Source organism: Fusarium odoratissimum (assembly GCF_000260195.1).
Source record: "Fusarium odoratissimum NRRL 54006 unplaced genomic scaffold supercont1.121, whole genome shotgun sequence".
NCBI lineage: Eukaryota > Fungi > Ascomycota > Sordariomycetes > Hypocreales > Nectriaceae > Fusarium > Fusarium odoratissimum.
The window spans coordinates 1405-14516 of record NW_022158813.1 but is presented as its reverse complement, the minus strand read 5'-3'; the positions used below and the strand labels follow the sequence as shown (position 1 = coordinate 14516).

Genomic DNA, 13112 nt, shown 5'->3' with positions numbered 1-13112 from the left:
AAATAAGCCAAAATCTCTTCTTTGGTCCACTCCCTTAGGCCCGTTGAGGTGGTGCAACACCTCCCTATCTGCTTATCCCTCTGACTGGCGTAAGGCAACACCTCCATGACTCGGGTGGTAAAAAAAAATCCATACTGTGCCTGAATTAACACTACGCGCCAGAATAAAAGGCCGTCCGTCGCGACACGATATCATGCCCAACTCTCGCAAACTTACTAACCTGGAAGAAGAGGCCGTCTTTGAACATATAGATCTGTATTCGTAAGGCTTCCCGCCAAAGCTTGCTGGCGTGGAAGATATGGCCAATCTGCTGCTCGGAGAGCGTGCTAGAGAGAAAGTTGGAAAGCTATGGGCTAGATACTTTGTCAAACGAGAACCGCTGCTTCAATCCCGTATTTATAGCATTTAGGATTACCAAATAGCCTGATGCGAAGATCCCGGTAAACTTCGGCTTGGTTCGAGCTTGTGCGAAAGTTGAGGGCAAAGTATGGCATCGATGATGTCGATATTTATTAACTTTGACGGAACCGGGTTTATGATGGGCGTTATTGACCTAATTATGGTTCGATTTATATGTAAGAAGGATATGCGACCCGTGGCCTTCATTCAAAATAACACACGATTGCGGGAGTTTGCTCTATCATTCAACTAGGATATGTCACATATGTGGGGGTAATCTTATATAAACTGACAGCTAGGGGACACAGTGCTTTGTCTATGGATAATCACGTTCAATCTCTACAAAGCGATCCCTGTCTTTGATTTCAACGTTCTTTAAGCACATGTGTTAACTACTGTCAACCTGCCGGTTTGCTAGGACGGAGCGAGGGTGACACGGCCGGCAACAGCGCCAAACGGGGACGGCTAGACTTACGCGGGCAGCTCAGTGCTCCCACAGGGATATACATTACGATGCCCTAGTGGTTTAGCACTGGCATGCCGGCAGCTACGCTCACAATAGAGATGGACTGGCAAGGAAGGAAAGAGAGTCGTCATTTCAAGAGGTAAAAATGTCTCCATCGTTCCAAAGCTTCATCTCCAGCCACTATTCCAAATAACATAGGCCATGTCCCTGGCTGTTTTAACGGTGTCAATAACGCGACAAAACATCCCTTTATTTGAACATGTGACCGCCTCCTCATAGGGCATAAACATGCCAGACGGAGTGCGACGCATGCCAGCTGGCTCGGCGGTCAAGCTGACTGTAGGAGTAATGTGATGCGTATCATGTACTGCGAAAGTCCCAGATGTGTACCAGCCTAAGTTTGTATCGTCATCAATTAAATCCTCGGAGAATCTACCTGACGCTTTAGGTGGACGAGATGCCTCTTGTGGTGACAATGGCGAAACACGATGGCTATGTAAGGCGCTAGAGGTGTAGTGTATGACCGTTTCTGGGAATTGTATATGTTCTCGATGTTTTAGTGTTGTTGATGGAAGCATCGCGATCGTCTTTCCATTAGAGTAATGAATTGCCCTCCTTCGCCGTCTTTCCCGACCTGTCCAGCTTCATTATGATTCCGTCTTCGGAATTGGTATCGGTACTGATATCGCAGTCGTCGCCATCGTCGTCGTCTTTAACTTCGACGGCGATAAATTGCTCGACTTTATAATTGAAGTGGATGTGTTTGCGCTCAACACCTGAAGATGAGATCCCAGTGTATGCTGACAATGGCAGCATACTAGAGGTATCACGGCTCATTAGCATTGAAGGGAAGGGGAATATATTATAATCCATCGTCTCTAAACTATCAAAGGAAAGCTCTCTTAGTCGCCGGCTGTCTTTCTGCCTCACCTGGGCCACTGGGGCTGGCTTCTCGGGTAAGGATGATGTTGACAATGGCCTCTGCAGTATGATATCTGATATGCTCCTTTTCTTCAAGATAGTCTTCCTGTTAGTGTTGACTAGTGAGTTGGGCTGGAGCAATGAGGCACTGGAAGGTCCAGTCTGCATACAGTAGATCTTGCTAGCACCTTGTTGAACGGGCCCATATAGCCAACTCGTATCACTATCTTTCAGCCTGCACGAAGTTAGCTTGATACTCTTGCCTAATTCCGTCATGTCATTACCAGTTGAGAGTTTCGGGAGGCATAGTCTTCAGGTTGTTTTTGTATTTTGTCCATGTTCTCCAGCATGCATTCTTCAAACGGGCCCTATTGGGGTCCTCGCCTCGGCGAGTGGTAATGTATTTCCATGATGACAGGATTTCTTCCTCCTTCCAGTCATGGGAAAGGTAGTCGACATTCCTCCACGTCTGGGCGTTAATAGTAGTGTCAACTTCAGCGCGCTTGTGGGACTTTCCTAATTCTGGAGAACGCCGTGTTGACGTATCAGCCGGATTATCATTGTCAACACACGAGGCGTAATACGAGTCGTCCGCCTTGAGATCCGGCCGGCGTTCCAGGCTATCGTCCGGTGCTACAAAGACACCGTCTTTCTGAAATTGGGGTAACCATGCGTGCTCTGCTGACGGCTTGACCAGATGAATTCCGTCATTATAATCGGATGGGGCGGAAATATCCCTAAATGGTGTCGAGGAACAGGACATATCCATTGATTCGCCGTAGATTGGAGGCGGCGAGGAAGCCGAAGAGACTGCTGTGTCTGGATAATCAAGAGACTGATAGCATGTGTCGCTCGTTGAGTCTGCTCCAGGCTGAGAAGACGTTGTCCTGGCCGCCAGTTGCAAGGGTGAATGGCATTCTTCCATTTCCGATAAAATAAAGTAGCTGCTCCCTTCTGAGGAGGGTAGAGCGGTCATCTGGATAGATGGTTCATAGAGTTGCCTCCTATACACCGCACGTCATACATGGGTATATCTAGGCTGCTCGTTTTGAGGTGTAACGAAAGCTCCGGTTTCATGGGTTGTTAGAATTCGCCCCTGATGTCGAGGGCAGCTCCAGTGTGTGCGACCGTTGACGAGAAAAGGAAGGTTGAGATCCCAACAAATTGGGCGTGGCGCCGTGCCAATAATGGCCCATAGCAATCGAGATTGAAGAAGAGACAGGGGTAGCTACGCCATGAAAGCGATAGAGTGACATCATGAATGGCACTCTCTGCAAGGTGCCATTTTACAGTGAAAAGCCCCTCTTTATCTTGGCAATCAGTCATATTCACATGTTAACCACTCCCGGATATCAGGGACTTATCCTGCGGTACCGTTGTAGATCGGTCCGAGAGTTTCGAGCCACCTTACCATGACCTATCTCTTTGAGTGCCACAGCCTTCAGGAGCGTCACAACAGGGATATATAACGAATGAAAGTAAGTAAATCAGCCGCTACAGGTCAACTTGTACTCAAGCCGCTATAGAAGGTTGTCAGCCAATTGAAATTGCTGAATTAGATGGCTATACCGCCAAAGAGGTAGCCAAGTTACAGGCGAAGACAGCCCTTTCAACTGCGCTTGCGGTGGAGCTTTTGTCACCTTCTTGTACGTGGGGTCAAGTGGGTCGAGATATCTACTGAAGGGCTGTGGCACTCAAAGGGATAAGCTGTACTCGGTATAGCAGGTCAGAGACGCATAGCTTGCCTAATTGACAGCTGTAGTTTGACTTGCAATGTCTTCTCTCCACTTTAGTGAGCAATGTGCAGCGCGGCGCGCATTGAACAGCGTCTAGGCGCTGGATTTGGGGCGGGACCGGAGAATGACGATGACGCAAAAGAATTCACTACGCCAGTAAAAGTGGAAAGTTTTGGCGACACTCGAAGATTTGGGCTCCGCCGTCAGACTCCCGTGGGTTATACTGCTGCTCAGATGTTATTGCTGTTGTTAGTGGACGCGTGGTGTTCGTGGCGTGCTCCGTCGACTCAAAACAACGCGGGGGTAGATGCAATAAACGGTTAAAGCTCATTGAGTTCTTTTGTGGCTGCTGGTCCCAAACCTCTCGTTCCCACTGTTTATTAATTGCAATACGACGGTTCGTCCGCGCCGGGATTCAACATTTAGAAAACGCACTTATGATGTCGGTGCCAAAGGGTTGCATATGCAGTGACCACCAGTCAAAACAGATTTCATCAAGAAACGCACAACTAGCTTGGGAAGACTTTGAGTTATCCGCGGCGCGATCTTATGCGCTATGCCGCCTCCGATTGAAGCCGACAAATTGATGATCCACAGTGTCTGTGGAGCCTCAAGAGCTACCGGCAAGAGCACCCACCGATCATCAACTACCACATAGCAGACGTCCGACGCTCTCCATGGCTCCAACACAGAGTTTATGTTGTGTCAGGAGATCGAGTGAAAATATGATGCAGATGGCTGAAACTTAGAGGCGAGGAACCTGGCGCTAGTTCTCATTAAGAGAACGTGGTACCCCTCCAATTCCCCGCATTACACGGGGGATGAGAACTACGGACAAAATGCTCCCGGCCATATCTTCATCTGGCCCCTTACTCGGCGCCTTCCGGTGAGCTGGTGTGTCCGATTATCCTCTATGCAGAGCCCTCGCCCACAAAAGTCCAAGCACAATCACATGTCTGCGCATACCGTAAACCGCTCACCCATCCCCCACCGTCGCAACCTCGTTGGTGTCCATTCAGGCCACTGCATATCAGAACTCCCAAGAGCTTCAAGCAAGTCAAGAATTTCTGCATGCATGACGCTGTGTTTTATTGCCCCAGTGAGATTGACTGGTCCCCGAGGCTCAACGACATGGATGGCGACTAATGGCCGGGCTCCGAAACCTTTGGCAGATTGGCTAATAGCCGCATACGTCATCTCCTTAAACAAAAGGCTTTTTGATCTCCTCGGGTTCCAAAAATGGGCGTTTGAATATCCCCTTCCCATGGCAGAGTCCGTTTTCTGCTCATGGCCTGGTTGTTCTAAGCTTAGTGTCTGCTGATGCTGTGTTCCTCAGTAGGTACAAATTGTCAGACATTACGTGTATTCAGTTCATTGATGTGAAATTGATGTATTCATGTTGTGTTCTGTTGAAATCTACCCCTTAGAGGTTTTACCATTTCGGTTGTAATCTTAAAGTATCCCTGTTTGCACGTGAGACCCCAGCACCTGTTCAACACAAATAAGCTTTTGCGCACTGTGCCCGGTACCGTAGTCCGGTCTGTTGCTTGTGAAAGCTGCCATATTTAATCCTTGCATCCTCCTCGATCCTCCCGTGCCCTACTTATGTCATTTGGCCCGCCTACTTGGGCAATTTTCCTTGAATTCTCTCTTCTGCCATATCCATGGTGTCAACCTAGGCATTTGAAGACCTCTCATCGCAGCTTATTAAAGGGGCTGGCAATTATAATCCACGGACCTAGATCATTTTATATAATCTTCATATAGCCCTTTTCTTCACTACTGGGAGATCTTGCCTTCGATTCTCACTCAGAAGTTATCGCCACCACACCGTACTAATAATCCCACCATCCTGCATAATGAATACCGCTTCCCCGATGTTTCGAAACCATATAACATATCAGCCGACGCCAAGTCAAATAGGCACCAACTCATTCTTTAAGGAAACAATTAATGCCTCCCCAGTCCCGATGGAAGTGGGTGTCGAGTCCATCTACATTGCATTATCGACTCAGCCCGCGGAATTCAAGAACAGCGGAGATAGCGAAGCACTGCAAAATATACTGCCATCCGTTACGGAAGACAAGATGTTGAACCGGCGGGTCCACACCCGAAGACAGTTACAAGCAAACGAGGCGCTTTACGAGTCCAGTGCCGTTGGGCAGGCTGCAGAGTCACCCAAGCCAAAGAAAAGGGGCCGAAAACCCAAGAAGCAGCCAAAAGAGCAGAAGGTAGCGGGTCAACAGGAGGAGCTTGATGATGATGATCTCCCCAAGGATCCCCGCCGGCGTCGGGTGCTCGAACGTAATCGCATTGCGGCGAATAAGTGTCGTCTCCGCAAGCGTGATGAAGCCTTAGCCCTCGCTTCTCGAAAAGAAGCTATGGAGGACCAGAACCGCTATCTCGTGACGTGTTTCGACTCTCTAACCGTCGAAGTTTACCACCTAAAGACCCAATTACTGCGGCATACAGAATGCAATTGTGTTCTCATCCAGAACTACATCGCGAGTAAGGCGCAGAAGTGTGTGGATAGGCTAGTCGCTTGCTCTACTGCATTCGATACCTATGGCAATTCGCTAAGCCCCTGCGATGGAAGCCCAAGTGGTGCTAGCACCGCCGAAGAGTTGAATACGCAGAGTCTAAATGGAGGTCGTTTCCTGTCAACCCCGAGAATCTCTTCTCAGCAGGAATCTGGCACCTCGGAGGTTACAGGCGTCAAGTTCGATATGATGTGTTTAGGACCATTTCAAACGGCTACTATGCCCCCTGATTCGATGGTCTTTACTCAGCCAGTTCCACCGTTATCCTTCATTGAATATGGACCAGGGCTATCCATCTACGAGGGACTGCGAGAACACCAAACGGATGAGGTTGCTTGGAACACATATCTGCATTTTTGACGCTAGTCGCTACCTCTGTCCCTCAATATTAAAAATGCGGCGTAAGAAACCACGTGAAGAGCAATTTACGATTCTGGTTAAGATGGAGTTGCTTTGTAACGTCTCGTACCCCTATGAATATGGAGCTGGGGCGATGCTTTCTAGTAGCCACACGCCAGGGGGTTGCAAACGGAGATGTGGAACAGAACTCGATGGCAGCCAAACCGTAGAAAGATCCTGGAGAGGATGGGTTGTCGGTGATGGTCCGGAAACAGCTCTGGTCGGTGGCTAAAGATCAAGCTCACCTTTCTTCGGACCTCACCAGTGCACAGAGAGTTGCCCGATCAGCAGAAACGTGCGAAAACCATCCTTTTCTAAATCGCTGAAGGGCCGGTCGCACTATCAGTACGTGGAAAGACTGATCTTATCGCTGTTCATGAATATCTTATATTGTGGGGACCTTCAGATTCCTCCACATGAATTACTTGAAAGCAGGCAAGAGAGGATTAGCCTAAGATGGTTAGCTATGCAAGATAAAACTCCAAACACTTGGAGGGTCAAAACTGGCTAAACCGTTCGTTGTATGAAGCTGTGGGGCTCTGAGTACCAGGACCAAATCGTCCGGACTGTGAATCGCTTAATTACCACACTGTGCCTTGGGTCTAGACCCACTTAGGGGCGAACTAATTTCCATTCTATGCATTGATTCTCGCTTTGGACTCGGTACGAAGTCATGCAGGATGCTGAGGTAAACCCCCCCCCCCCCCCCATCTATGGCCATTAACCTCATGCTGGACTCATCCGCGGTTAGGAGTGTGTCGACATACTGACAAAACAAGGTGTAATACCAGAACATACCTTGCTAACCTGACGGCAGCGCAGGTCACTAAGTCTCATGATCCTAAAGGCTGTTAGGATATGTCGGTAGATCTTACCTATTTGTCTGTTAGATTCTTGGTTAGCCGCCTGCCGGTATTTGGCCACTGTTAAGCGATAGCAAAGTGCATTATTGCGCTAAACTGCCGATTTGTATTTTCAAGAAATGGTTTGCGTAGCGCTTTGCTATTCTTAATGGGGCCAGCTACTGCGCTTAGACGAGATTCTGTATCTCGAAGTTGGTCAGTCAGTGGAAACAAATTAGTGAGGATATGATGATTAACATTGGGAAGTAGATGGGGAGGATTCAATTATACCAGACACATTTGTAGAACATAGTCTTTATGTTAGAGAGATGGTGGGGAGGCGACCCAAGAGGCGATTGTTGCATATTAACTTTTGAACTAGTGGCTAGATAGAGCAACTTCTGCTTCACAAAGCTTCGACCTCTGTATTACAAAAGTGTGTCAGCCGTGCCGTCACTCTCCGACTCCCCAACAACGCCAGACTTTCCGACAGTCTTCAATATGCCGTCAGGCCAAGAATGGTTGTATGATCCATGCCTCTCTTGCGGCACCCAGACCGAGGGAGAAACCTATTGCTCTGATTCCTGTCGGTTATCAGAATGCGAGAAGGCGCCGGCATCGACGCACTGTTCAAACTGGCCTTCTATGCGGACCTCATCGTCCTCCCCGACAGCGTCAGCTCAAGAAGTCAAGTCATCGACCAAAGTAGAGAAGGAATCAAAAGTTTACAATATGTCATTGGACTCGTCGAAGATGCGGAGAAGATTGCACTAAAAGCCGAAATACCTCCACTCCGTCCGCATACCGCCTCAAGGGCTAACAATAGGAGGTACATCTCACAATAGTGCCACTATCAGCGCTCTCCGCGTGCCAACTCTATGACAGAGGTATTCTGAGTCGAGAAGCAGGACGTATCGACGCGAGGAACAGCTTTCCTACGCCAGTCCCGTGGCTTCGTCGACTTGGGTTCATACATATCGCATTCGATCGGATGGTCAACCACGCTAAAGCCGTCATCACACCCGATATTATATATTGGTATGCTCTATTTGAAGCTAACCGCAAAGAGCTTGACAAGGACAGAGTTATGCTAGGGAGAAGGTAGAATATATTGAGCTTTTTCAAGTCCAAATGTAGCCAAATCAGGCTCGGTAAATAAACCAAAGCGTAGTTATAAGTTCTTCCGCGTATGATACATAAGAAAGACATAACGCGACAGTTGTGGTGTTTTGAAAAATCAGTAATTAGAGAGATGTCTTTTGATTTTCGGATCATAACTGGATTATTATCCATATCAATGTACATGAGGGTCAAGTTATCCTGCATTTGCAAAAAATCAGTTTCCTCAAGCCACTTATCCAAGCCTCTTATAAACCATACTGAACTACGGAGGCCATGGTTATAATGCGATAATACATACTCCCTATGATAAAGGAAAATACTTTATCTTTCGGTCCCAGACGTTGGTTCACTTCAGGACGAGGTGATTAGTAGACAGTTTCAATTTACAACCACGACAGCCGAGTTGTGGAAAAAAGCGAAGAAAAGCTCACTGCAAGAAGGCTTTGAACACCTTACTAGAGATAATCGTCTTAGGTTAACATTAACCCGAGGAATACTAGAGGAAGAGAGGAATACAACTAAAATTCTTAAGGCAGAGATCAAAGATCTGCAGCGTAAGCATCATAGCGGCACAGGCAGCAAGTCTCCGGCAAAAATCTTCACTTAGGTGGAGAGTTGTCATAACTGACGTTTCCAGGTTCTCTACTTGATAAAATTTAGGCTAGCTCTAGCTAGTTTCGACGCTTTGTTAAGCAAAGTAGTTTGTGGATAAATTATGTCTTGCTTATTTTAGCATAATTTCTACAAGCTCCAATAACTGAGATCCGATAGAGGTTGTTTAAGAGAATGCGCAAGTGTAAATGCTATGTATCACGACCTTGTCGCTTAGCTATTACTCACACATCACCAGCCCAGGAGATGGGGCATTCTAGAAACGGCTGGCAAGGTCTAACGGCAAAAACTCAGCAGCTTCACCTAGGTGTTGATAGCCTTCGAGCGGCTACTTCTTGACGTCTCAGAAGGTGGGGCTTCGCATACCAACACTGCAATGGCCAAAGTTCGGTTTTCGAACCCTACAGTGACAGGGCGTTAGCTAGTGATATCGATTTCGGTATCACTCAACGAGAATTTCTGATTGCCATGTCGAAGCAACTCTCCATTACAGACTAAATAGTCCGGCGTTTGACATATTCTTCTTTGAAACTTCCAGGCTATCTACTACTGCTGCCTGGGCTTCCTCTATATCTTCTTCGTTGTCCAGAATATAACCCTCTACTATAACTAAACCACAACTCGTTCCTCACAACTTCAGCATATGCCATACCATAGTCGCTCGGATGATGTACAAAGCGTGTTGCTGTAGTCTGAATGAGGCTGTTGCCATTAACCTTGGGAGACGCCTGAATATGGTCATGCGCGTTTTTTATGATGCACCTCATGGCATTGAACCCACTCACTGTGTGAGTGAGATGGTGAAGCCTGAAAACTTATTGGAATCCGAAGTGCGTCGCTGATAAAGACGAATATCATAAAGTGTGACATGGGTTCGGTATTTCAACAAAGTCAGCAAAATCTAAGGGGTAAGTTCTCATTATTTCCTCCAGCCGACGCTCCAGATAACATGAGCAATGTCACGGGCGGTGTTAACCGTGTTGATAACACGACCAAGAATGCCGTCCGTCGGAGATACTCCTCCCTCCTCGTAAAGCAAGAACATGCCAGAAGGAGTCCATCGCATACCTACAGGCGCTTCACATAGGCTTTCCGATAAGAGGGACCGGGAAAAGCCGCCGTTGGCATCTTCAGCGGGCGATGACGGCCAGCCTGTGCCGGGGTTCAGCAGTACATCATCGAGATTGTCGTCATCATCCCCTTCTTCATCAATGAATAACGTTGGGGACTCCTTAGCAGGTCGAAGAATATCTTGCGACGAATAAGATATGATAGGGCTTCGAGGGTGCTTTCTAACCATCCCTCGTTGTTCTGAATTGTCTTCCCGGTATTTGAGGGTAGTGCACGGAAGCATGGCAATCTTCTCTCCTTTAGCTGGCTTTGACCCAGAAGTCTTCCGTTGAAATAGCAGTGACTTCCTTGACTTCGTGCCCTTCATCATCACGCCATCGTCTGGGTCACTACCTTCGCCGTAACGGCCAGTGTCCAGCTCGTCATTATCGTGATCGACGCCCTTAACTTCGACAGCAATGCACTGTTCGACTCGTTCGTTGAAACGGGTGCGCTTTCGCTCACAGTTGGGGGATGTGATCCCAGAGGACTCTGTGGATGTATTGGCACTACTGCTTTCTCCACCCTGTCGTCTTTGAGAAAATGGTTTATAGGGATAGTCAGTCGATGAACGGCTCATATGAGGGCACAAGATTTCTCTGGTCTTCTCGGCTTTGACAGCAGCTGTAGCTGCCTTGAGTAGCGAAGCTGTTGATAATGATCGCTGGAGCATCTCTTCAGACATGCTCCGCTTCTTCAGGATTGGCCTCTTATTGAGGTTCACGTGTGAATCAATTCTGCGCAATGGTGCCTTAGAGAGCTCGGTTTGGACAGAATTAAGTGTATTTGGTACCGAGTGCAGTGGACCATAAAGCCAGGTTATATCGTAGTCCTTGAGCCTTGGAGATGTAAATATTTCAATCAAATATCACGTTAAATCCCAGGAATACAAACCAATCGAGCATATCAGGGGAAATTGCTGTCAGGTTGTTCTTGGCCTTAGCCCACGTTCTCCAAACAGTATTTTCTAATCGTATGCTGTTGGGCAACTTTCCTCGTCGCATCACAATGTATCGCCACGAGGACCAGATATCCTCCTCCCTCCAATTGTGGGATAGGTAGTCAACCTGGCGTGAGGGCCTGCTAGAGACAGCCATGTCATCCTTGGTATGTTCGCCATGATCTGGTGTATCAGGCTTTAAGGTGTCGTGAGAGACTTCTAAACTTGCGTGATCTGCGGGGGATATCGTATAAGAGTCGCTACTTCGAGAACTTGAGGGCGTTTCTGGGCCATCATCGGAATCAATTTCCGGATGGACGTAGAAATTTTCCAGCGCGAAAGAAGAAAACATGGCATGGTCTTCAGGTGGGTTTGTAAGGCTGAGCGCGGCGCCGCAGTCCAAGGCACCGAAGAGATTGGTTGCAGGGGTGAACACGAAAGAGAGATCGGCGGAGTTGGCGTGGATTGTAGGGGGTAGCGGAGGAGTTGAGGAGCAGCCAGGATTGGGGTTGTAGAAAACGCCAACACAGGAGACGGAGAAAAATGCTGGAAGACTGGGAGATAACTTTGGACTGGGAGTGCGAGCGTCTCAGGGAGCACGCGGCCAAGTAACTGTTGTCACGAGAGGGGAGAACAGCTCTGTTGAAAGGCGAAGTGACGTCCACAGATGGGACCTTTTTAACGCTGCAACATCCGGAAATGAAAGTTGAAGGGGAGCTCGTGATTAGAGACTCATGGGACTTGCGCCCGCTGCCTTGATATTTGTGGTGGTTACATTGGGTGTTCGACCTTGGCGTAGGGGTGATGGTTGATCCCCCTTGCTACATGGAAGATCAGGGAGAGAGGAAGGGATGGAAGGAGGCTGACATAAGACAAATAAACGAAAATAAAAGGGACGAGAGAGATAACTTATAGGAATGAAGTAATAAGAGGCGGGAATGGCAGGATAAAGCTGTGGGAAGTGCTAAACAATGAAGAACGGAACATGGAGTGGGGGGTAAGGAACGAGTCGAAGCGCAAATGTCGAATGGAAGCCAAACAAAACGAATGGTATACGGTCAAACGCCAAAATGAAAGCCGCCGGTGAGATGAATTGGGGGCGTAGAATTAAAGAACGTTTAAACGGTGATGAGGAAGAGAGGAAGTGCGAGTTAAAGTGCGCAATATGAGAGAGACTGCAGGCGTGTGTGCGGATTACCACTAGCGATCAAGGACGGGATTGCTCCTTGGGGTTTCTTGTGTTCTTTGGATTTTCTAAGCGGAAGATATGGCCGGCAAGTCCATGTAGAAGACGTGCAGGCTTACAGAAACTGGCAATGAATATCGGGGAAGTTTAAGGATCGAAAAGTAGCTTATTGATCGTTTATTCTCAATTGGGACTAGGATTCTCGTGGTAGTGAATCCCACTATACCGCAACTGGGCATCAGAAGAGTACAGCATGCGGGAGACACCGATCGAGTTGTGATGCGATACCAGTTCGGCCTTTCCCAATTCGCGGTTGTCGTGCTTTAGGTTTCACTTCAACTTTACCTAAGAATAATACTTCTGCGAAATTTAGACTTTCGAGCGGTAGGTCCACCTTCCTCTAACCCAGAGACATAGGCCCGCGTGCTAGATTCGAGACAGCCAGGGTGCAACCCCCGCCCCCCTGGGGCTGTGATACAGAGGACTGGAGGTCAAAGCGACGAGGGCGCGGCTTCGTCCGTTTCTTTACAGGAGAAACAGGGGGCAAGAAAAGTAAAAAAAAATTTGCCATCGCTAACTTTATGCATCAGTGGGCAAAGCAGTCATTCGTGGATGGCAGGAAAAGTGACAGAGGCCACTGGATGGCATCGTTAATTGAGGCGTAAAACGAAGACTCTCAAGTTAAAGCTGCAACGTAAAACCTGACTGAAAACCCCGATGGCAAAAAATCCGGATAAACCCTCCTCCTCCACAACCACTGGCCCTGCTGGATATTTATTGATGCCGCTATGACCTGTCTCACCCAGCCACAAGGTTCTTGAACAGTACGATATCCCCAC

The 13112-nt window shown here is 48.0% G+C and overlaps 4 protein-coding genes across 4 annotated transcripts; 2 read left to right on the top strand and 2 right to left on the bottom strand.

Annotated features, from left to right (window-relative positions):
- Window positions 1-1459: 1459 nt before the first annotated feature.
- FOIG_16692 (uncharacterized protein) lies at window positions 1460-2711 on the bottom strand (the record flags this gene model as incomplete). The annotated part of the gene is made up of 2 exons (XM_031218165.1): window positions 1460-2021; window positions 2071-2711. 2 exons carry the CDS (start codon window positions 2709-2711, stop codon window positions 1460-1462), a joined length of 1203 nt encoding a protein of 400 aa, XP_031052124.1.
- A 2781-nt stretch (window positions 2712-5492) lies between these two features.
- FOIG_16691 (uncharacterized protein) lies at window positions 5493-6422 on the top strand (the record flags this gene model as incomplete). The annotated part of the gene is made up of 1 exon (XM_031218164.1): window positions 5493-6422. One exon carries the CDS (start codon window positions 5493-5495, stop codon window positions 6420-6422), a length of 930 nt encoding a protein of 309 aa, XP_031052123.1.
- A 1480-nt stretch (window positions 6423-7902) lies between these two features.
- FOIG_16690 (uncharacterized protein) lies at window positions 7903-8408 on the top strand (the record flags this gene model as incomplete). Its single annotated transcript, XM_031218163.1, has 2 exons — window positions 7903-8132; window positions 8189-8408. 2 exons carry the CDS (start codon window positions 7903-7905, stop codon window positions 8406-8408), a joined length of 450 nt encoding a protein of 149 aa, XP_031052122.1.
- A 1399-nt stretch (window positions 8409-9807) lies between these two features.
- Window positions 9808-11439, bottom strand: FOIG_16689 (uncharacterized protein; the record flags this gene model as incomplete). The annotated part of the gene is made up of 2 exons (XM_031218162.1): window positions 9808-10986; window positions 11042-11439. The coding sequence occupies 2 exons, from the start codon at window positions 11437-11439 to the stop codon at window positions 9957-9959; spliced, it is 1428 nt and encodes a 475-aa protein (XP_031052121.1). The 3' UTR covers window positions 9808-9956.
- Window positions 11440-13112: the final 1673 nt, after the last annotated feature.